The following is a 24,160-nucleotide window of genomic DNA, read 5'->3' on the forward strand; positions in this document are numbered from 1 at the left end:
TATATATATATATATATATATATATATATATATATATATATATATATATATATATATATATATATATATATAAAATAGGACAAGCTCCCTAAACATGTAATGGAAGGCTTTGGCACCACCTTGCGGAAGAGTTAAGAACAAGAAGTCCAAACGGAGGTCGGAGCCAGCTGCAAGTGGGCTGTAGATGAGTGTTTTGTTTTGTAAAAACGTATTACAAGCTGTGAAAAGTGCATTTTCTTGGTGGATTTTTTGTACAACGTTTTCTGAGTACCACACACAATTTATAATCTGTAATGTGCCTGACAATATCTGTGCCTGATAATACCGAAGACCATAAGCAGGTAATGTAATTGCATGGCATTGTAATTTTGGTAACACTTTCTATAAATCCCATATTTATAATACATTATAAGGGTATTTTAAGGCATTATAATGAATGCATAAACTTATAATATGTTATATCATCTTATGAATATTCATAAGAACAGTTTTAATGTATTATAATATTTACTTATTAGTGGTTATAGCTTTTAAGAGTATGATGATTTATAACAGTGAACACGTTGCATCCGCTTAAGTTACAATGGATTATATTTCTCATATAAATCTCATATATTGCCACCTTTCTTATGCTACTTTACCTAAAGCCATCAATGACCACTTATAAGTATAGTAATAATAATAGTAATATTTTTTCTCTCTTAAACAACCATAAGATCAGATATCAGATTGCTTTGAACTATTTTTATTTTAATATCAGTTTGATTATTTTGATGGTACCCTTTAGACAGCTGTTGTTAAGTAACTCTGCATGTAAACTAGCAGTCATTGGAGTATCAGTAGTATGTCTGCTAAATATATGCTAACACTTTATTTTGATGGTTCCCCAACAGACAAACTGACTATAAGCAACTTTGCGAGTATGTCAACATTCTACCAACCCTAACCCTAACCTAAGCCTACTAATACTCTAATGAGAGTTAGTTGACACGTAGTTGCACAGTTGCTTATAGTCAATAGACTAAGGGGACATCAAAATAAAATGTTACCTAACATATAAACATTGCATTTTTTTTCAGTTGAAATCATTAACTAGCTCACATCAAAAATGAATATTAGCCTCACAGGGAACACTTAAATAACACTCCACACCTAACCACTTACAAGATGTACTGTAGTAAGATACTATGCAGATCTTTGTTATTGCTTTGAATGTGCCAAATAAATTGCTCCCCCAAGAGAGGCTTTAAATTGATTGAGTTTTGAGAAATGTTTGCTGACAGTCTGACACAAATTACTGAACAACAACGGTGAGAAATCAATGGGACATATGTTGCCTATTTACGACTGGTAGTCAATTTTTAATGAACTCTTTAATATTTAATTATAACAGTCGGTTAAGGTGCTATACATTTAATCACATAAATTGTGCATTCCATGTAAGAAAATCAGTATCTTAAGTACATGGGGCTATAATACAGTTCAATATATGACCCATGCTGCAGCAAGCGATTTTATTATATATGATTATATGTATGCATTGTATCACAGGAGGTAGTCATCCAGAAAGCAACAGCAGCTACAGTTTATGGCAGCATATTTAAGGCAAAACATGCTAAAGCTTCAGGCCACAAACTACTGAGAAATGCAACATAAATGGCCTGTGTTATAAGATCAGCAATCAGCAGTGACTATTTAACAAAAACATTACTGTTCCATTAAAACAGTCAATTAAAGGATGATATAAAGCTGCATATAAAAGCTACTCTATAAAGCTACATTTAAAGGGTGTAAGCTTAAGTTAGTATTCAGTAAGAAAAACAGTCTCTTCTTGTGCGTATGATTGTACATTACTTCAAGGCTGTGCATGCTGCATCAAGTAAACATTATATATATATATATATACACAGTGTGCCATAATATCTAAAAAGTAATGATAGCTACAGTATGAGGCCGCATATGTAATGAGCAAGTGTGTTGGTGTATATGCAGATTTTTCCAAACTGTCTTTCAGTAAAAATGTGCTTGATTTTAAAAAAGGATGACTAATAATATACTTTACACAATGATTATAAAATTTTGCCAATGGCCTTTCTCAAAATTTTTCCATGAGCAGTCTCTGAATAAATTGGTTTAAAATAAGAAAAGTCTAAATATTGGAGTTAATGATTTCCACAGTTCTTAGTTAATGGTACTGAGTGTTTCTTATCCAAACAAGCATGCATTATATAGTGGTTTAGAGTATTTCTTTGAAAGTGCTGTACTGTAATTTTAAAAAGAAAGCATACACAAAAATCTTTTCCTTCACAGAAGTCCTTCAGAGATTATTATTCCGTTCCATTGACAGCATTTGAAAATTCAAATGGTAAGAGTCATGGTGCAGATGTTCTGAGGCACAAAGTCCTTGGCTTATTGGTCCCGCTTCAGAGAGAAATTTGTGCCGCTCACTCATGCTCTCTGCTCTCTGGTTTTGTCTTTAGAGCTTGCCGTTTCTGACTCCCATGTTGGCTCTCGTGTAGGGTCGTGCTGCCAGAGAGCAGGCTTATTGTGTAGGGTGAAAACCAGTCTCTTTCAAAAGAAGCAGTCAGCTGCTGTACAATCGAGCCCTGCCTTTCCCGCTGGTTCTCCGATTCTTGAATCACCAGCCCGGCTCCTGCATTGAAAGCCAACTCACTGCCAACCCAGTCCAGATTCCCTTAAATGACAGAAAATTTGAATGGTAATGTGCAATATGATAAAATTGTACATGAATTAATATAATACAGATGACAAATGCAACATTATGTATATTTATTTTTAGAATTATTGCATATTTTAGTTTTCTGCTATCGCTTTTAATATTACATTTAATAATAATAAAAAAAAAAATATTGAGTTCACTTAATTTGTTAATACTTTTACACATTTGCACTACTGTTATTTGCTGTTTTAAACTTATTTTTTATACTGCTTTGGCAATACAAATATACAGTTTTTGTCAGGCCAGTGAATCACACTAAATTAAGTGTGTGTGCAAGAGAGAGAGCCTTACCGATGTATGCTGTGTTGTCTGTCACCATAAATTTATTCTCATTTATCCTGTGCTGAAATCCTCCCATCTGCTCCTTGCCTCTGTAAAATCTCTGATTCAAAACAGACACGCATATATAAATATATGTTTGGGTATGTGTGTGTGTAAACAGATCAACCAAATAGATTCTTTCCTCACCACTTCTATAGAGCAGAATGGCAGTCCTGTGCATAGGGCCTGCATTGACGTAATAAAGTTAAAGGTCAGTGGATGTGTGCGTGTCCACAGACTGATTAAGAGACGAACTTTGACCTCTCTCAGTACCGCAGCCTCTCGGATCATCTCGTCTATTGGCGACCAGTACCTGAACCAAAAAATATAACAAGCCACATGAGTGTTGATGTAACAGTGAAGTCATAAATCTTCAAAAGAGCAAATTTGTCCATTTACAGTATAAATAGCTCCAAAGATTTGCACATCAAAAAGATCTATTTTTAGTATCTTTGTCTTGTTTTCCATTGAAAATACCTAAATGTCTTTTAAGACAAATTCAATTGAGAAGCAAAAATAAGACCTTTCAAAGTTGAATATTAAGATGCATAAAACTGACAACATATAGATGTCTCAATTTGATTTTTCTTTTCCTTGGCAAGAGTTTTCACAAATAATTCAGTGAACATCAAGATAAACAGAAAAAGACTCGATTGAGGAAACTTGTAAAAAAATGGGTAAACTTGATTAAAGTGTTATATTGTATATCAAACTGAATGATCAGTTGATTAAATAAATCATCAAATTTTCTTAAGATGGCTAAAACACATTATACATACAGTATACATAATGACAAACATGTTGTAGAAGATTTTGAGATTTAATTAATTTCTTAAAAGCAAATAAAAAATTATTTTGAAAAAATAAGTAAACAAAAATCAAGTTAATTAATATTAAATAATACGTAAAAATAGAAGAATAAAAGCATAAAATATAGCATGCTTACTTGAGAAATATCTTAGATTAACACTACAAAAAACGTTAAAATGTGTTAAAAGTTTCAGTGTTTTTTCAAATAATTTCAATGTATTTTATTTTGAAATGTATAAATCTTTTCATGTTTTTTTTTCCTTTTTGTTTGCAGTTTTTTGCTTGTTTTAACAAATCTCACTAAATAGATTATTTCCTTTATTAACAGACAATTTTTAATGCTGAAATATAAAAATAACCCTGTGCCTGTGAAAACCAGCTTTACCGTATGACTGGTGATCCTCTGAAGCTGCGGTTGACTAAGGGCAGGTAATCTGTCACAGAAATATAGATGAATCTCTTGGCTTCTCGGATCACATGCCGTATGGCATCTAAATCTCTACTTCGACCCTTGGGGCAAAACAGCTCTGGTGATGTCTATGAAGAAAAGTTGGGGAAAAAAAGATTAAACAGCAGTTTTCTTTTTAATGTTTTTTTTTCAGCTTCAATTCACACTGCCAGTACACCAGAGCGAGGTAATGAGATGGCCGTCTGTGTACATACATCATTGTCAGGAGAAGGATTTTATCACTGAGCTAGAAATGTCTCCCAGCAGCCTATAACATTACAGCACAATTCATTTGAATGGGATGATGGATGTTTCAGATGTGTCGAGTAAACATCCTGTTGCTGGAAGGGAATCAAGATTCATTATGCCCAAATTAGAATCCGATGGCCAGTGTCTTCACATGTGACGCAGCTTGACGTGGAACAGAGTCACCGGGATAAATTACCTGTCAAGTGAGTGAATTCACCTTAATCAAATTATATCCCATGGGAGCCAATGAAAAAAGCAGTTTACATAAAAAATCTTTGTAATAAGAACAGACATAGATGTAAACACATTTCAATGTTCATGGAACTAGATAATCGATCATGGCATGTTTATGCAATAAACTGTCAAATGTATTAGTAAGTACTGTACGAAATACGTTTACACACAAACCCTTAAAGGTTTGGGGTCGGTATGAATTTGTAATGTTTTTTTTTTTTTAAGTCTCTTAAGATCACCAAGGTTGCATTAATTTGCTCAAAAATACAGGATAAACAGTAATGTTGTGAAATATTACAATTTAAAATAACTGCTTTATATTTTAATATATATTAAAATGTCATTTATTCCTGTGATGCAAAGCTGAATATGTCTTTACTGTCATAGAAGTACTTATTTCTTTTAAAATAAATATTACCCTTAAACTTTTCAATTGTATATATACTTGAAATTTATATTTCATTTTGCAGGCATAATACCATATAGTTAGTTGTCACACAGGAAAGTTGTCACAAGGACTGTATCTCAGTAACTATAGACTTACTGTATAGACAACATTAAAAATAAATCTTCCCTGAGAAGTGGGTAGCAGGATATTGAAGATAAAGGAGTAAAATGTGTGGAAACTATCCCTTTTTATTTTAAAAATAGCTGTACACTGGCAGAACACCGGAGTCAGGCAAAGACTAGAGAGTTTTTTATTGATCTCACCGACACATAGGCAGAAGCATTTGTATTGTTGAGTCTGAGCTGAAGCGGCTCGTCTCTGCTGAACACGGCCGTGACTCTCTTGGACCAGATTGAAGGGATGTAGTCCCTGTACTGCAGCTGCCAGTAGAAAGAAAAGATCCTGTGCAGGTCCAGAGCCAAACAACTACAGTCGTACACTATAACTCCGAGCTCCTTCAGCTGAAAGAAAAAAAAAAACAGGAGCAAGAATTTCTCAATATGAAATGTGAAAAGTTTTACTTGAAAAATACGTTATCTACTTTGGTCACGGATGGCTTCATGATACAAATTTGCAGGGCAGCATTCATAAAACTTGAACTTTTAAATGCAGTAAAATTTGAATTAGCCTTCTAGGGGCGGTGATGGCGCAGTGGATAAGACACATGCCTTTGGTGTGAGAGACCCGGGTTCGAATCCACTGTGAGACACCAATGTGTTCCTGAGCAAGACACTTAACCCCTAGTTGCTCCAGAGATGGGCGACCTCTGACATATATAGCAATTGTAAGTCGCTTTGGATAAAATCGTCAGCTAAATTAATTAATGTAAATGTTCTCTCTTGCATGGGTGTGAATGGAAGTCAATTGAACAAAGAGTGTACTGTGACCTGCCCTTAAATGCTCCCAGGTTTCATATTTTGTTATGTTTTTCTCATACATCAACCAAGTACTTTTCGAGGCCGAAATTCTTTACCTTGGATAGCGCTTTCCAGTTCATGCCAGCACTGCCAATGTAAATGTGCTTCCTGTCCACCACCCAAAAGGAGGAAAGCAGTCTTCCTCTGGTGAGGGCTGTCATGTTGACGTAGCGCACTTCTGCATCTGGGAGAGACCGAGCCATGTTGGGAATAGTTGGGGAACTGTTAAGCGCTCAACCTTGACGAGAGATCTGTCTGTCATTCAACTCTGGCATAAACAATATTGCACATTCGTGATGTTTTGACCTTGTGTGTAGCCTTGAGGGACTGGAGCAGCGAAAAAGCCCAAAGAGTTATGCCAGTTTATGACAGACAGATGCCTGTGTGTGTGATCTTACACTGTTTGCCTCGAGAGAACTGCTTTAGTACTGTATTCAGCACTTCAGCAGACACAAATCAACGCATCTCTTAACATAAACGAGAGAGATTTGAGTTCACTTACAGCGGTCAGACATGCTCTTCAGCTCAATGGAGTTGGGCTGGTCACTGACGATCTTTAATTTCACACCTCGAGTCTTCAGGCTTAACAATCTCTGAAACAAATACTGACCCTAGAAAACAGTAAAAGATTGTAGAATATTAATTCCATATGCAATATATGCCAATGACAATAAATTAATTTTAGAAGTAGAATTTATCAGTACATAATTATAAGTAGGAAGTACAAACTGAATTCCGGAAATGTTGGGACGTTTTTAAAATTTGAATAAAATGAAAACTAAAATATTTTCAAATCAAATGAGCCAATATTTTATTCACAATACAACATAGATAACATAACACATGTTTAAACTGAGAAGTTTTACAATTTTATGCACAAAATGAGCTCATTTCAAATTTGATGCCTGCTACAGGTCTCAAAATAGTTGGGACGGGGGCATTTTTACCATGGTGTAGCATCTCCTCTTCTTTTCAAAACAGTTTGAAGATGTGGGCATCGAGGTTATGAGTTTCGGGAGTTTTAGTGTTGGAATTTGGTCTCCAGCTGCTGAAGAGTTTGTGGTCGTCTTTGACATATTTTTCGTTTAATGATACACCAAATGTTCTCTATAGGTGAAAGATCTGGACTGCAGGCAGGCCAATACAGCACCTGGACTCTTCTACTACGAAGCCGTGCTGATGCTGTTGTAATAGCTACAGTGTGTGGTTTTTCATTGTCCTGCTGAAATACACGTCATCTGGAGGGGAGCATATGTTGCTCTAAAACCTTTATATACCTTTCAGCATTCATAGTGAGATGCATGAGATTTGCAAAGCCTTTGCAATTTGAAGTTGAAGAACGTTGCTTCTAAAGTATTCCACAATCTTTTTACGCACTCTTTCACAGATTGGAGAGCCTCTGCCCATCTTTACTTCTGAGAGACTCTGCCTCTCTAAGACATCCCTTTTATAGCTAATCATGTTACAGACCTGATGTCAATTAACTTAACTAGTTGCTAGATGTTCTCCCAGCTGAATCTTTCAAAATTTCTTGCTTTTTCAGCCCATTAAAAAAAAACAAAAAAACAAAAAGTGAAGTGACATTCAGCCAAGTATGGTGACCCATACTCGGAATTCGTGCTCTGCATTTAACCCATCCAACGTGCACACACACAGCAGTGAACACACACACACCGTGAACACACACCCGGAGCAGTGGGCAGCCATTTTATGCTGCAGCGCCCAGGGAGCAGTTGGGGGTTCGGTGCCTTGCTCAAGGGCACCTCAGTCGTGGTATTGAGGGTGGAGAGAGAGCGCTGGACATTCACTCCCCCCACCTACAATTCCTGCCGGCCGGAGACTCGAACCCGCAACCTTTGGATTACAAGTCCAGCTCTCTAACCATTAGGCCACGACTTCCCCTTCCCATTATTGTCCATGTGCCAACTTTTTGGAGACCTGTAGCAGGCATCAAATTTGAAATGTGCTCATTTAGTGGATAAAGTGTAAAATTTCTCTGTTTAAACATTCGTTATGTTCTCTATGTTCTATTGTGAATAAAATATTGTCTCATGTGATTTGAAAGTACTTTAGTTTTCATTTTATTGAAATTTAAAAAATGTCCCAACATTTCCGGATTCGGGTTGTAGGTATGAACAATATATACGTACTACATCAGTTCTGTCATGAAAACACTCTGAGTGTTCAGCATGGTAATATACATGGCAATGTTAATGTGTTTGGTTTCGGTGGTACAGATTTGCTACTGCCTGTCCATCCAGAGATATGCTGCTATAAGCGTGAAAGAAATACTGCTGCTGCACATATAACATACATGAAATAACCCCTGTGTATAACATACATGGCATTGCCCTGTAGCAGATCTACTGTATATAGGTGGAGCTGGTGGAGGTGGAGGGTTTCTAAAGCACTAGTCAAGTATTTGGATGTTGAGCAGCAGGTTCATTGGCAGCTGATGCAAAAAGAAACCAAACAATTTGCCATGCCAGAAATTATGTGATTATATCAGACTGAGTTAGAACCTATCGGCCTGTGCCATCTAAAGTTTCATGACAGAATTTTTTTATTTATTAGCCAATATTAGAGGGGTTTTTTTATTCCGATATTTAACTTTGCATTTGTAGTAAGCCTTAAGGAGTAATGGGGAAAGTAAAAAATTATGAGATGGGAGGGGAAAAATATTTCAGTGCTTTTGCATTCTCTTGCAAAAGTATTGTGTTCCCGTGAGAAACACTGCATTCTCTCGCAAAACATTTGCGTTCTCTCATAAAATATATTTATTCTCTTGCAAAAATATTTTTTCCCTCTTATTTTTAAGTGACATATGTGTGTTCTTTTGCAAAAGTTTTGCAAAAAACTCTGCAGTCTCTCATAAAATATTTGCGTTCGATGCAAAGTGTCTAGGGGGAATCCAAATGTTTTGTGAGAGAACACAGAAGCATATATTTTTTTCCCTCTTAGGTAATTTTTTACCATTACCATTAGAGGCTCCGTAAATGTGCACTTAATCTTTAAAACCACTTATAAATTGGCGAAACTGATAAATTAAATTTTTAGCAGAATCTCAAAATAAATATAAATATTTCATACTGTACAGTAGCATTTAAAATGATTTCAGTTTTTAGTGTTTTATTTCTAAAAATAGTTTTAATTAGAATATCAGTGCATCCCTTATAAAGTTAAATCACACAAATGATTGTAGACCTATAGTTTGTCTTGGTAAGACAAAGTTATGATAACTTTATTGCTAATATACAGTATATAAATAAAAAAACTATCACTTTAAGTGTTGATATTGTGTATTTGCAGGATAACCATATGCTAACTAACCTGATAGGAAGAATAAAGCCGTGACCCCTGATCGGTGGAGGTCAGAGCCCAGTATGGCGACACTATCTCAACTGATAGTTTTGCTTGGTCCAAAAGGTGGTTAAGACCCATGGCAAATGGGAGATGGGTTGAACTATTGGGGTTGAATGACAGCTCTTCTGGGACGTTCTCCACGAGGACAATGCTAAGAGCACATTGATGTAAGTCAGAAAATATTAGTTTGTGGAAAATGTTCATAGTTTTATGTACAACATATATTGAAGTCACCATGAAATCAAATTTGAACCTGTTTACTACACATATGATTCAGTATATGAGTCGTTGCATATTTTTCTTAAAAACTGCTGGGCAAGCAGTTAAGTTAATTTCATTCTTTTACATTATGCTACAATTGTTCATTTAGCAAACATGTTGCAATGTGACTTCCTTTCCATATAAAACAAGAAAGGTGAATCTGGCCACACTTTTTAATATACAGTATAGAAAATGAATGTGGAATAAGGCTGTTAAGTTGCAAAATGAATGTCCTAACAACAATGCAATTCAGTTCACGTCCTGTGTGAGCAACAGACCGAATTTTAATTGATTAAACGACTGAATTAATCATCTCACCTTGGGATGTTCAAGAGGGAATTATTCCTTTTAGTCAGATCTTTGCTTTCAATCAGTCACTTCAGTTCTGAATGATTTGTTGATGAGTTCAGCTCTCTGACAGAATGAATGAGCGGTTAACAGCTCACTAGAGGGAACTTATTTTTTATTAAAATTCAGTCTGTTCTTCACAAAACGTTATGGTATTGTATGGTTTCAGGAACACAGCAATGATCATTTTATGAAACATTAGCTCATGTTGGCTAAAGGTACAAAACACAGAGCTGAATATGTAGTGCTCCCTGGTGTACATTTTGGTTTGTTATACTGTATTCAATACATACTGTAGAAAATAACATAATCAGGGCATGATCTGTGAGAACTGCTTCTTACCGACAATTTCTGCTGCAGTTCTCCTCAGTGACACCATCCTCATCCTCTCCCCAGACATCCACAGCAGAGAAAATTAGAGCCACCAGGACAGCAAAGCAGCAAACCAGAGCAAATACAGCAATACATTTCTGCTGGGACTGCATAAGACATAGAAAGAGAGCTCTGCCAATTACATATACCAGGTTTTGGATAACTTTGTCTTGACTTATTTGTTTAAAATATTAATATAGAGTTTCTGACTTTGGCAACAGTTTAAATTTGCAGGATCAAGATTTATTGTATTCAAAATTGTACTTCTCTGCTCTGGAATCTTTTCCTATAGCTATAATTTCATTTTATGACTGAGAGAATGATAGAGCGTCTCTGTCAAATTTCTGCCTGAATTCTATTATACAGAAGGATGGCTTTTTTTAAAAAGAGCTTTCCTAATATGCTTGGTGTTTTTTTTCTAAGGTATTAAGGTAGATAAATCTGTTGTTGGTGAGTGTTCTCACTATGCGGCATTCTCTCCAATCCGCCGCTGTAAACAAGCATCAGCACGAAAACTAGTGTCTATAAATATTAATGTGATCAATGGATAAAACGTGGTGTGTGCTGTAGGGCAGTAGTTCTCACATATGGTGGGTCGCTGATAGGGTCGTAGACAGCAGGGAAAGAACAATACTAAATGTGAATAATAAATCATAAAATTATGCATATTAAGGACTGTAAAACATACAGGTTTATCAACAATACACTACCGTTCAAAAGTTTGAGGTCAGTATGATAAGAAATTTTCGTGATGGTTGCATTAAATACATTAAACGTGTCAGTAAAGACATTTGCTGTTCTTTTACATTTAAGAATTTAAAATGTATCACAGTTTTCACAAAAATATTAAGCAGCTCAACTGTTGATGATAATAAGAAATGTTTCTTGAGCAGCAAATCAGCATATTAGAATGATTTCTGAAGGATCATGTGACACTGAAGACTTTGAGCTTTGCCAGCACAGCAATAAATGACATTTTAAAATATATTCAAATAGAAAACTATAATAATATTTCACAATGTTGCTGTTTTCACCATATTTTTGAATAAATAAATGAAGCCCATGGTCATCATGAGATAACTGAACATTAGTGTATAGGAGAAAACATTTCAATGTTTTTGTTGGCATCAGAGGCCTCGTCCTCAAAAACAAATGAACAAGTCAAGGACCTATACTACACGAATACAGAACCTATAAGACAGGTTGTTGACATTGGGCATATTCAGTTTATGGAAGTATAAATACATATCAATATTGTATATAAAGAACATTTTGTTTCCATTTGTGCATTAAAAACTTATGGTGTTTTGTCATCATTTGATGACCAGTGTGGGTCCTGAGGCAATAGTACTTGAGATACCAGCGCTGTAATCAACTCAGAACCAGCGTTGTAATCAACTCAGAACTTTTGATTTTCCCTCCAAAAAAACAAAAAGTGAACACAAGTGACTTGATTTTTGCTTAGCACTGCACTTCCCTGAACATATCTCCCCTGAGAGAGATTGTCTCCCATCCCATCTGCTGGCCTCCATCAGAGTCCCAGCTTTACAGCTGTCTGCTGAGTGACATATACATCGTATATCATTTTCCTCTGAAGGAGACATGCAAAGTGAAGTTTATTTAAAGAGCAGGGAGTACACAAAGCGAGCAGATTAATGCACGGCATTAACCTTCTTGCAGTTCAAATGGATTTGGTCAATTAGTGTCCCCTTTATTATCCTTACACACTCATGTCATAATTGACTTTATGTTTGGATTTTTACTTTATGTTAAGTTTGACATCCAAGATATTATTGAAGGAGTTTCCTTTTTATATATAAAGGAGTTTTGAAGCTTGGCTTGGTTTAAAGCTTAAAATCAGTTCAGTAGCACTGGGGAATATCACTGAATACAGTAACACTGAAGTATCTTAGTTTATTTCAACCATTAGAAGTAAATGGGGTGTTTCAGACCTTTAAGAGAACGGGATATTTTGAATCCATTAGTGTTTCAGTATTTTTTTTAATCTAGAAGCTAAGAGCATACACTGCAGTAATCAAACGATATGTCAGATTTCCTCCACTGTAATAAAAATTAAATCTGTGTCTTGCCAGAGGCAAAGGAAGGATTAAAGTTGTCTGTAAACACAGACTTTCTCCGCCTGAAGGGAAATATGTCAAATTAATGCTGTGTTTGCATCGAGCTGTCTGTGCTGACGGCTTTGATTGACAGGACGATGTGCTACTTCTTCCAACCTTATCTGTTACTTTACAGAGTTCAGTCTTGCCGAGTTAAGCGTTCTAACATACAATCAAAAAGGCCTGACATCCAGCTTAGTCAGACTACTGTAAACCACCATGTGAGAGAAAAATTCATTAAAACATATTCTCCTCTCAGACTTAATCTAATTTAACAAAACAAAATAAACCAGAGAAACGGACAAAATGTAATTACACACATAACATTTGCATATGTGTGTTTTTAAAAATAAAATTAATTGCCTACACAACATACACAATTGTAGACACCACTGAAAAAATGTTTAAATTCTCACATATGAATGTTCAGGTCGTATTTCATATTATATTTATTATATTATATTACATTATATTATACTATGCTTTTAGAAACATTGGGATTTTTCTGTATTTGTGAAAAAGTGACATTTATTTTCATATAAATAAATAATATGTTCTAAAAAATGTACCATTACTGTTGAAAATGTAATATATATATGTGTGTGTGTGTGTGTGTGTGTGTGTGTGTGTGTGTGTGTGTATGTATGTATGTATGTATATATATATATATATATATACACATACATACACACACACACACATATACAAACTTGCATATATTAACTATATACTGACAAATTGGAAACTAATGCACTTGTTATGAAAAAACACAAACCAAAAATTTTCAATGTTGATATTAATTAGAAATGTTAAAATAACTTTCTTTATTCAAAATGTAATTTACTGTTTTCCCCCACTTTTTTGGGGGGGGATGAAATTCGACCCAAACATTTCTTGGGAGTTTTAGGAGTCACCCAATATCAAAATCACATTCTGTGCAGCTGAGCAAAAAATCAATTCATTTCAATTTAAATGCAGACTATCTGCAAAAATATTCTGATGGGGTATGTGGAGCCTGAAGTGAAAGTTAAGCCTCACCTTCATGATGTTCTCCTGATTGGCAGAGCCTGGCATAACAGCTTTTAAGTTCCTTCAGACTTTAGGAAACATGGAAAACGAGATGCTAGTGCATTTCATCATTGTAGTCTCCTTGGTAACGTGTCCCGCTCAGCCTCTCTCTTACGCTCATCGCTGTAATGGACGTGCAGGTCCACGGAATGATATAGTGGGTGATAGATAGTGTGCCTTTTGTTTTAGCACCCTGAGCTCACGCATGCTTCCACTGGCTGTGTGGTTTCCTTGCCTCACCTCCACAGTGATGGAGACAGAGAAAGAGAGAGGAGGAGAGAGAGAGAGAGAAAGACACTGTCCACTCCCTCTCTCGAAACATCCAATGCTGGGCTAACACAGAACAATCCCCCTCCCTTCTGCATCTTTCTCACCTGCCCTGTGAAGCAAAACTCTCCCGGCAGAGTGCAAATGGATTTGGCTTCAGCAGAAGAAAGACAAGGGGGGAAAACATGTTATAAAATGCAACCTTCTGACTCCAAGCATCTCTAAGGTATTGTCTCTTTTCCTTCCAGCACGACAGAGGGAAGTTCAGCGCAAGCATAAATGAGCTTGACACGTTCACCCTATAAATAATTCAGCATCGTTACAACTGGCTGGCCAGCTCCTGAACTAATCTATCAAGTAAATTGTTTATTAGAGTCACCGGTATGCAATCTCAGAATCTGAAGAACCTTCCCATAGGAAGGAAAAACCCCAGAGGAGACCTTATTAATACCTGTCTTCTCTCAGACAGCAAATTACGTTCAATAGAAAGCAAACCGACTTTGCTGAAGTCTCCTGATTCTCAGATTGTTCTCAAGAGAAAAAGATCCCAGTAATCTCCGAAAGTGTTTCAGAATAGACGTCAATTATGTCTCAAACTGAGTTTACTGGGAAAAGACAAAAGTTTGAAAAGGTCAGAGAGCTCACATACTTCTCATCAAAGACCAATTATCCAGAAAAAGTATTCCACTTCAATTTTATAGCTCTGAACTCACGCTGTAATGTCTCATTTGTGTCTAATTTAGGATTGTTAAATCTGCCTGGCAAGCTTGTGAACTAATCTATCAAGCCTGTATAAGAGATTCACTGGTCTGCAACTCCTATAGGAAAGAAAAATCAAAAAGGAAATCTTTTATTGTCTCGGTTGTTCCTTGAAAACAGTAAATTAGAACGAATTGCTTAGGTTTGCTGATTTTATTACTGACCAGTTGTCTCACTCTCACATCTACTTCATCTTCAAAACACATCTCAATGATTTATCAAGATCAAATGTCAACGATAACTATGCTAACCACAATCATTTTTAAAAGTAAAAAAAAAAAACAATTTTAGCAGAAACATTTAACATTTTAGAAAGTGAAATATTAGAAATATTAAAGATATTAGAGATATATATCAGAAATATTAATTTTATACGACTAGAATATTTATTAACATTATGAATTGCTTTTTTATATTTTTGTTTTTTTTTAGTAATCATGTACTTTTGTAATTTGTATTATTTATTTTATATTTCTATTTTGATTTTATTCATTGTTATTTTATTTTTAGTCATTTAAGTACTTCAACTTAATTATTTCAGGTAATTTTTTATTAGTTTCTACTTTACTTTAAGTAACTTAAATATAAAAATATAATAATGATAATAATAATAATAATATATATATATATATATATATATATATATATATATATTGTAATGATATATAATTACAATAATTAATAATAAATGCAGTGTGGGCAGTGGGGGACCATTGAGTCAAAAAAGTTGAAAACCTCTGCATTGTTATGTTTCAAAAACAGTTAGCTGCTAGATGCATGTGTAGCATGATAAATGCAAAAAAGGCCAAGAGCTTGAAGTAATCAAAGTTTTCCCTGGAATCACTCGGCAGATGTTCCTGGCACACTATCATAATGGAATGGAGCATATGCTGCTTACAGCAGGAGACTCCTGCTGAATCTCACCTCACTTACGCACTGTTAATTACTGCCTATACTCACAAGATACAGACGACCTCTCTCAATGGGATTTGCATCATTGCTTAACGAGATATCACCTTTTTAAATCAGTGCATACTCTTCTCAGTCCTGTGATTACAGAGTGGAGTTTGTGGAGTAAGCGTATTTAAAAGCAACTAATTCCCATTCTTGACCACTTTAGAGTCAGCTAAATCTGTCTGATAAAACTAGACGTTGACAGACCGCAAGACTTGATTGCACTTACGATGGTGATGCATTGAGGAGAGCTGGCAGGACGTCAGACGGGAGATATATGTACCTGTGTTTTGGGACATTCGTTGCGTAACTTTTCATCGAAGGAAACGAGAGCGAAACGAAGCGGGAATGACCCTGCCCATATAACCACAAGTCAGAATAGAGGTCACTGTCAGCGTGACGTCCATTAGTTACCTTAAAACGCCAAGCACTTCATCACTGCACAGCAGATGCACTTTGTACATACAGTAGAGCGTGGGAGTACAGTGTTTATTTATTATACGTTATGGATGATGATGATATGGATGATCATTTTAAAAAACACCTTAGCAACTGCACAGCACAGGTCTGGAACAACACTTTAGTATCATGGCACAGAGTTTTGCACAAGCCAACAGCACTCATGATGTCTTCAGAAAATGATTATATGGCTGTTCCTATGAGTTCTGTGTTGATTGAATACTTGCAAAAAGTGTACTGAATTAAAAACTGAGAGAGTAAAAAGAGAGCGAAAAAAGAGGCTGATAGCCCAGACAATGCCAGGTGAGTCATTTCTCCAGGGAGCGGTGAAGCAGACAGGGTGTAATATATAATAAAAATGAGGAAAGCAAACTTGACTGTGTCCTTCTCTGACAGAGGACCCTATACGGCCAGGAGGAAAAGTTATTTTAGGCCTTGGCACTGTACATGCTGAAATGGTACACAGAAACAATCATCAGTTACTCTAGGATTTAGAACCTAGCAGAAGGATCCACAAACGTCAGCAAAACTGAAACATCGGTCACTCGCTTCATTTAATAAATATTTTAGCTAGCTCTGTCAAACATTGTAATCAAATTAATTGAATTAAATGCAATGAATCAAATATATAAATATTTACTAAGAAAACCCACAAAATAAAGTGAGTGAGTAAAGCATTAAAGGAATAGTTCATCCACAGCTCCATCATTATGATGTTTCTAACTTCAAACTGTTGCTTCCAGCTAAAATATGAGTCCTCTATCCATAATATTGCTTGCTCCAGTGAAAAAGTCATCTCGACTGAATCAGGAGAGAAATATGCAGAGATCAAGCACTATTTACAAGAGAAACAATCCAAAACAGTTCTAAACAAGTAGGTGGGTGGATTTTAATTTGAGATGACAACAGGGGATGGACTTTTTTACTGGAGAAAATGTTATTATGGATTATGAACTCATATTTTGGCCATAACTGTTATTGGTTTAAAGTTAAAATACCTTAATGATGGATTTTTTTTTTTTTTTTTTTACAAACATGCAGCTTTTAACTGCACTAGATATTAATAGATGGACTGGAGTTGTGTGGATTACTTGTGGATTATTTTGATGTTTTTAGCAGCTGTTTGGACTCTCATTTTGACGGCACCCATTCACTGCAGAGGATCCAATGGGGAGCAAGTTATGTAATGCTACATTTCCCCAAATCGGTTCTGATGAAGAAACAAACTCATTTACGTTTTGAGATGCCCAAGATTGAGTAAATTGCAGTTGCACTCTCCAGTCTCACTCAAATGCAGTCACTTTAGATGCTGAACGAATCAGTGTTTTTGAACGAATCGGACAATCTCATGCATAAATACAGCCATTTGTCGCCACCTACTGGTGAGACAATGTAACCTGCATAAAGAGTCACTGAAAAATATTGAAATATATAAAATATATATGTTCTAGAGCATTTTCAGTAACCACAAAAGTAAGGTAAAATGTTAGTTTAGTGTGCTAAATGCTAAAGTAGTACAGTACATCTCTATATATAATTTCATAATGGTTTTTCAGGCCTTGGTTAAATATGGTTTGTAGTAAGTGCCGTTGAATATACTGACAAACATGCATGGTAAACTAAATTATATTTTAATGCCATTTTTATTGAAACTTATATAACATGTTTTTAAATATATTTGTAATTTCACATTTGTAATCATGATGTTGAAAGTCAGTACATTCAATTGTAATATTGAATAACACACTAGAGTTCAAATTATAATCAATTACATTACTCACACTTTAGTATGCTAGTCAACAGATCAAAATAACTGTACTTTCAGTACTATTATTAAAAGGATTATTATGGTTTAAAATGTACTTTAAAGTAAAACTTTTAGTTTTAATACAGTAATACAGATTTGAGGTACACTACAAGTGTACATTAAGTACAATTAAGTGCACTTTTTTCACAAGTGCTGCAGATTTTCACCTCCATCAGCACAGAAAAGCTGAAATAATGTATAGAGTCTATCTGGGCCTGATAATAGGGACAGTCCACCTGAAGTAACCTTAAACCAATTAGCAGCTCTGAGCTTTAACCCAATACATCACACCATCATCTAGTTTACTGACCAGAGACTATTTTGAATATAACTCCTTATTTCCTAGCGACAACAGCTGTCAAAATCCAGGCAGGTGACATCCTCAGCATCCTTAAAGAATTTATTCAGGACAAAAGCTTGGAGCTGAAGCATCTGATCTACAGCAACACCTCTGGCAGAAGAGCATCATTAAGGGACAGAACTGAGACAGTCTTTCTCCCACAAGACTCATTAGGACCTCTTTACCTAACCTCCCTGTCCACTGTGAGTTGAGAGATCCCACTGCTTGAAACGCACTGTTCAGAAACCCGATCGGAGTGTAACAACACATGCTTCCATGCATTATTAATCAATACGAACATTGGCTGTGATTTTCATGAGAGCCTTTTCTGGGGTGCCAGAAACATTCCCGTTGTAATGCCTGACTCATTCGCCCCTGCTGTGCGTGTGTGTGTTTTAAGGTCAGCGAATGTGTGTGGGCGTCCCACATACTGAGGGTCACATCAGTTTATAGTGTGTATGCTGTGCTCCTGTCTGCAGGATGCCGCACTTTAAACCCCGGGAAACAGCAAACGGCCAGGCTGACTTTGATGAAAGGGCAGAATTCACCCGGTAAGTTGCACAGGAAGATCTTGAATGAGCAAAAATTTATATAAATGGGGGGTTCCACATGAGAGACTCACTGTGCCTGTATTGAAAAAGCAGGCCAAGCTGAACAAGGTCTCATTATTTTTACATAAAGAACTGCTGGAGAGGGCAAGAAAGTATGTTTATTGCATCTCATCCTTTTGGCCGTTGTCTCAACAACCTCCTGCCGCAGGGTTTCAGTCACTTTAGAGCAGCCTGCCATATTGTAATCTCAGTGAAAATTGGAGGAATGCTGACAGTTGAATAGGGTTTGTCAAATAATTACAGAAATTAGCACCAGCTGCCAGATTAACACCAATAACTTGGAGGTATCTGGAGGTAATATGCTTCAGAATATAATATATGAAATATGCTTAAAAAACTGCCCTTCTACTCCTAGTAAATATATATATATATATATATATATATATATATATATATATATATATATATATATATATATATATATATATATATATATATATATCAAATTTAAGGCATTAATGTTTGCCTACAAAACCACCACTGGCTCTGCACCCCTTTAACTAAATGCATTACTTCAGATTTATGTCACCTCGTTCTGCAAGTGAACGGCGCATTATTGTGCCATCCCAAAGAAGCACAAAATCACTTTCACAGACTTTTACATTAAATGTTCCCATCTGGTGGAACGACCTGCCCAACTCAATCCAAGCAGTCCTTAGCCATCTTCAAGAATTGGTTAAAAACACATCTCTTCCATCTTTATTTGACCCTGTAACTCTTTAGTTATAACTAATTATTATTATTTGCATATGTTATAGTTTCATGTTGTGGCAAACACCCCAAACCTTCAGTAAAATATCTGTAAAAAAACAACCACTTATAACTTACAGCTAATGCATGCTTCCTTCATTAAACACTTTAGACATTTGTACAAGACATCTAAGCATCTAAAAGAGGTGTGTGTGTGTGTGTGTGTGTGTGTGTGTGTGTGTGTGTGTGTGTGTGTGTGGACAAAATGTCCCTCCTGAGCAGAGTACTTAAAAACATCCGAAGCTTTATCTCAAAGACTTCAGTCTGAACCCAAAGGCTAAACAGAGCTCATTTAAACAGCAAGATCTATAGAGCCAGGAATGAAACCTCTGCTTTGATCAAGCACTATACACTTTTACAACAGCCAAAGGTGCTACACTCACAGGTATAGTGGCCTGGTTATGTAATTAGGTTTTAGGTTGAAGGAGAAGTCAAAGATTAGGAACTGAGCATGATTTATATTTATATCAAAGAAACACAGAGACAGAGAAGCAGTCGGTGAAGGCACAGAACAGCACACTTTCCTCCACGCAACTCCCGAGTGGCTCATTTCACTAAGAGAGAGAAATACATATAGAGAGAGACCCAGCAAGCCAAATGAGAGTGCCTGCTACAGTACACAGCTAACAGAAAATGCTCTGGTTTACTGCAGCCTACTAGTATCATCCAGAGATATGTCAACCTCACAAAACTTGCCCAGGCCACATATCACACCAAATGCAAAAAAAAAAAAAAAAAAAAAAAAACAAGAAACGAAATTACTTTTTGCATAAAGAAAATGAAGCCTATTTTAGGACCATTCCGATTTTTTTTGTTATCAAATTCTCAGTAATGAATGTTCTGCTCATCTTTTTTGATAGTAATTCTCATCATTGTCATTGATTCTTTCTAGATCCTCATTACTGCAATACAGTATCGCACTCATGTTTTATATATATTGCATATTTTATCATTTTTTTTGCAAGTATAACATTTTTGACTGATTAAGCGTCACCTAAATGATTTACTGTATGTTTTAAAGTAGTTTTAAACATTCCATGAATATAATGAATAATGCATTTGATTACTTATTTTGTATACAAGATAAAATTATAATATTTTGACCATTTTGAAATGTTACGTGTTGTAAAATGGGGAACAATAGGTAAGATGTACCTATCCTTTCTCATATTGACCATAGATGGCACTAAATCTCATTTATAGAATCCACCAAAGAGCAAAAGTTTTTAATTTTCATATTAAAACTAGTGTCAAAAATGGCAACTTTAAATGATATAACTGAATTTTCATTTTGCACCAAATATTGCGCACATGAATGGGAAAATGTAAATTTAAATACAGAAATACATTGCCATTTTACATATTGCATTGCCATTTTGCATATTACATTGCAAATTGAATTTAGCTACACATATGCTTCCATAGTGTTGATATGTGAGGAATTTAATATAAAAATGAACTGTTTGAATAGAATGGCAACACTGAGGAAGGTCCTGCGTGTCCTTCCTACATGTCCTTCCAAAAAGTGCTCAGTGCATGTTAAAATCAATATCTGTCAACATCTGTTGATTTTAACATGCACTGAGCACTTTTTTGCACTTTAGAAGAATAAAGAAGAATACTAGTATCTCGGCATGTAATCATTTATTTGGATACATAGCAAACAAATTTAAAGAATTGAGTGTTTTTGCTCTTTGTTGGATTCTATTATTGACTTGAAATCATGTTACATGTGAATGGAACCAAGCACAAGATCCTCCTTTTTTCTTTTGACACTAAATCTAATTTAAGCACATTTATTGAACAGCTGTTTCATCTAAACATCAACATGTGTGAGATTTGTTTCAACAGACCAGTTTTGATGTTAAATGTGACCCTGGAGCACAAAACCAGTCTTAAGTCGCTGGGGTATATTTGCAGCAATAGCCAACACATTGCATGGGTCAAAATTATAAATTTTTCTTTTATGCCAAAAATCATTAGGATATTAAGTAAAGATCATGTTCCATGAATATATTTTGTACATTTCCTACTGTAAATATATCAAAACTTAATGTTTGATTAGTAATATGCATTGCTAAGAACTTCATTCGGACAACTTTAAAGGCGATTTTCTCAATTTTTTGAATTTTTTGCACCTTCAGATTCCAGATTTTCAAATAGTTGTATCTCAGCCAAACCATACATCAATGGAAAGCGTATCTATCCAGCTTTCAGATGATGTATACATTTCCAAAAATTTACCCTTATGACTGGTTTTGTGGTCCAGGGTCACAAATAGTCTAATTTAAAATTGCTGCCTATAGTGATAATAATAAAATAATTATAATATAAACAATTTAAAATAATTCATAATAATAAAAATGATTAATAATCAGAATCTATATAATAAAATAATATTTTGTCATTGCATATATTTCACTTTGAACATGAAAATGTATGTTGTCATAGAGAGAGTTGTCATTGGAGATTTGTGGACACCGTTAACTATTTATAATTGTAGCATAAAAAAATATTGTTTTTACTTTAAAGTAAAATTCCAGATCACATTAGAGAAATTTTCATTATTTTCCATTACCTATAGGTCAACTGAGTGGAATCATTCAATATGAATTGATTGTTTCTTATTATTATGGCATCCTTTTAATTTAAATATTTGCCTATTCATATCTTTCAGATCTATTTTATTTTGACAAGTACTTGATAAAATTGTCAAAATGAATAAAATGCTGAATCATAAAATGTAACCTTTAAATAAATAAATCGAGTATGATATCATATGCATTTTTATATTAAATATATTTACATCATCCTGTACATATTAAAGTCATTTCTAAATATGTTGTATTTAAAAAGTAAATGCATATTGGGGCTTGTTTTTTTTTTGTTTGTTTTTGAGCAAGTAACATTTCTATGCCAATAGTTTGAACCTCTTACAATTCCATCATACACAAACCCTGGGTTACAGTAAGCAGTTGTGTATACATAAAGTTATAGATAGATAGATAGATAGATAGATAGATAGATAGATAGATAGATAGATAGATAGATAGATAGATAGATAGATAGATAGATAGATAGATAGATAGATAGATAGATAGATTCTCCACATAGACACACAGACCTGGCCACTGCACCCTGTTCAGGACAGTGTGTGCTGTGTGTGCCTTTATGGTTACAGGTGGAGGGTTTCTGTGCTGAGGGGAAAAGGGCAGCAGTCAGCAGTTATTGTCAATTTCAGCGGTCAGTCGTTAAAGGTCAACCTTACCCGTTCCATTCTATCTCTTCTTTTAAGCCAGATCATAGCAGAGTAGTCCTGCTGCTGGACGGCGCTGAAGATGCTGTTACCCTGCCGGGTGAGAGGCGTGGAGAAGAACCCTGTTTCGGGTGGAGCCTTCATCACTGGTCCCTCTGAAACAAACCTCCTATCTTGCATTTTTCCACTTCGTCAAGTATCCAAATACTCCTACTTTATCTCCATAAGATAAAGGTCCCCGAGGAAAAGACTCTAAGCCAGTGCTAGCAGCAAACGCTGTTGGAGTCTGTGCTAGACTGAGCCGTGTCTTGCAGAGAGCCTGATTTCTTTGGATTTCATCCATACACAGACAGAAAGGGGTCTCCCTGTCCTGTTGGGAGGGGCTGGCAAAGTCTGGGTGGGCATAGTGACTGAGAAAGTGTGTGGGAGTGGATGCATAGACCCCACATCCTGCACCTGGTACCCTCCCCTCCACTCAGTGTGTTCGTGGTGCTCTGAAGCATGACTGTGAGTCCAACACACTCACTCACAAGTAAAGGCATCGGTGCATATTAAGTCAGAAGTGCTGCGGGCAAACTCAATAAAGTATTCATTTGATATCACCCAGAAGTTCACAGCCGTCAGACACACTCATTCAAAAAACAAATACCCATCCGTATTATTGGGTGATGAGAGGAAACGATTTTGTAATAAAACTCTACACTGGAGGAAGCAGTTGTGATTGCTTTTGATTGCTTCATATTTCCTTGTTTGCCTCATGCGCGTTTCTCCCCGGTGATCAATGAAGTACTTCAATCTATTATGATCCTTGAGATAAGCAATATGTCAATGCAATACTGATGAAACTCATAATGTAAGCAGCAGTTGTTTTGTGAAGCAGAGTCTGCCAAAAGAAACAGATAAAAACAAACAACACTGACAACAATTGGTGTGTGGACAATTTTCACTCCGAAACTGCCAGAAGATTTCACACATAATTACAAAGAAATGACAACATATAAGAAATTTAGAAGTTTGCTGTAAAAATGTACCCCAATAACTATATAACAATAACTTGAAAAATCATTTGTACCAATCTACTGATAGAAAAACCAAGACTGTTTCTAGAATCATAAAAAGTATAGACATCTAAAAGTTGATTTTTAGTAGTATTTATCATATGAGGCCTTAAAACAACTGTATTTAAGTTTGAAATATGAGTTTCAAAATCATTCTGATGGTACACTTACTTTTAATGAAGTGAATGGCTTCACTTTCTTTC

General features: G+C 35.5%; 1 protein-coding gene across 1 annotated transcript; it reads right to left on the reverse strand.

Annotated features, from left to right (window-relative positions):
* Positions 1-2,444: 2,444 nt before the first annotated feature.
* Positions 2,445-23,079, reverse strand: LOC306845202 (inactive phospholipase D5-like; the record flags this gene model as incomplete). Its single annotated transcript, XM_079377859.1, has 10 exons — positions 2,445-2,695; positions 3,032-3,122; positions 3,209-3,374; positions 4,257-4,408; positions 5,514-5,711; positions 6,224-6,351; positions 6,670-6,778; positions 9,498-9,681; positions 10,482-10,618; positions 22,912-23,079. The coding sequence occupies 10 exons, from the start codon at positions 23,077-23,079 to the stop codon at positions 2,445-2,447; spliced, it is 1,584 nt and encodes a 527-aa protein (XP_079233985.1).
* Between the last annotated feature and the right edge of the window lie 1,081 nt (positions 23,080-24,160).

The sequence above is a fragment of the Barbus barbus genome, assembly GCF_936440315.1.
Source record: "Barbus barbus genome assembly, chromosome: 25".
NCBI classification, from domain to species: domain Eukaryota; kingdom Metazoa; phylum Chordata; class Actinopteri; order Cypriniformes; family Cyprinidae; genus Barbus; species Barbus barbus.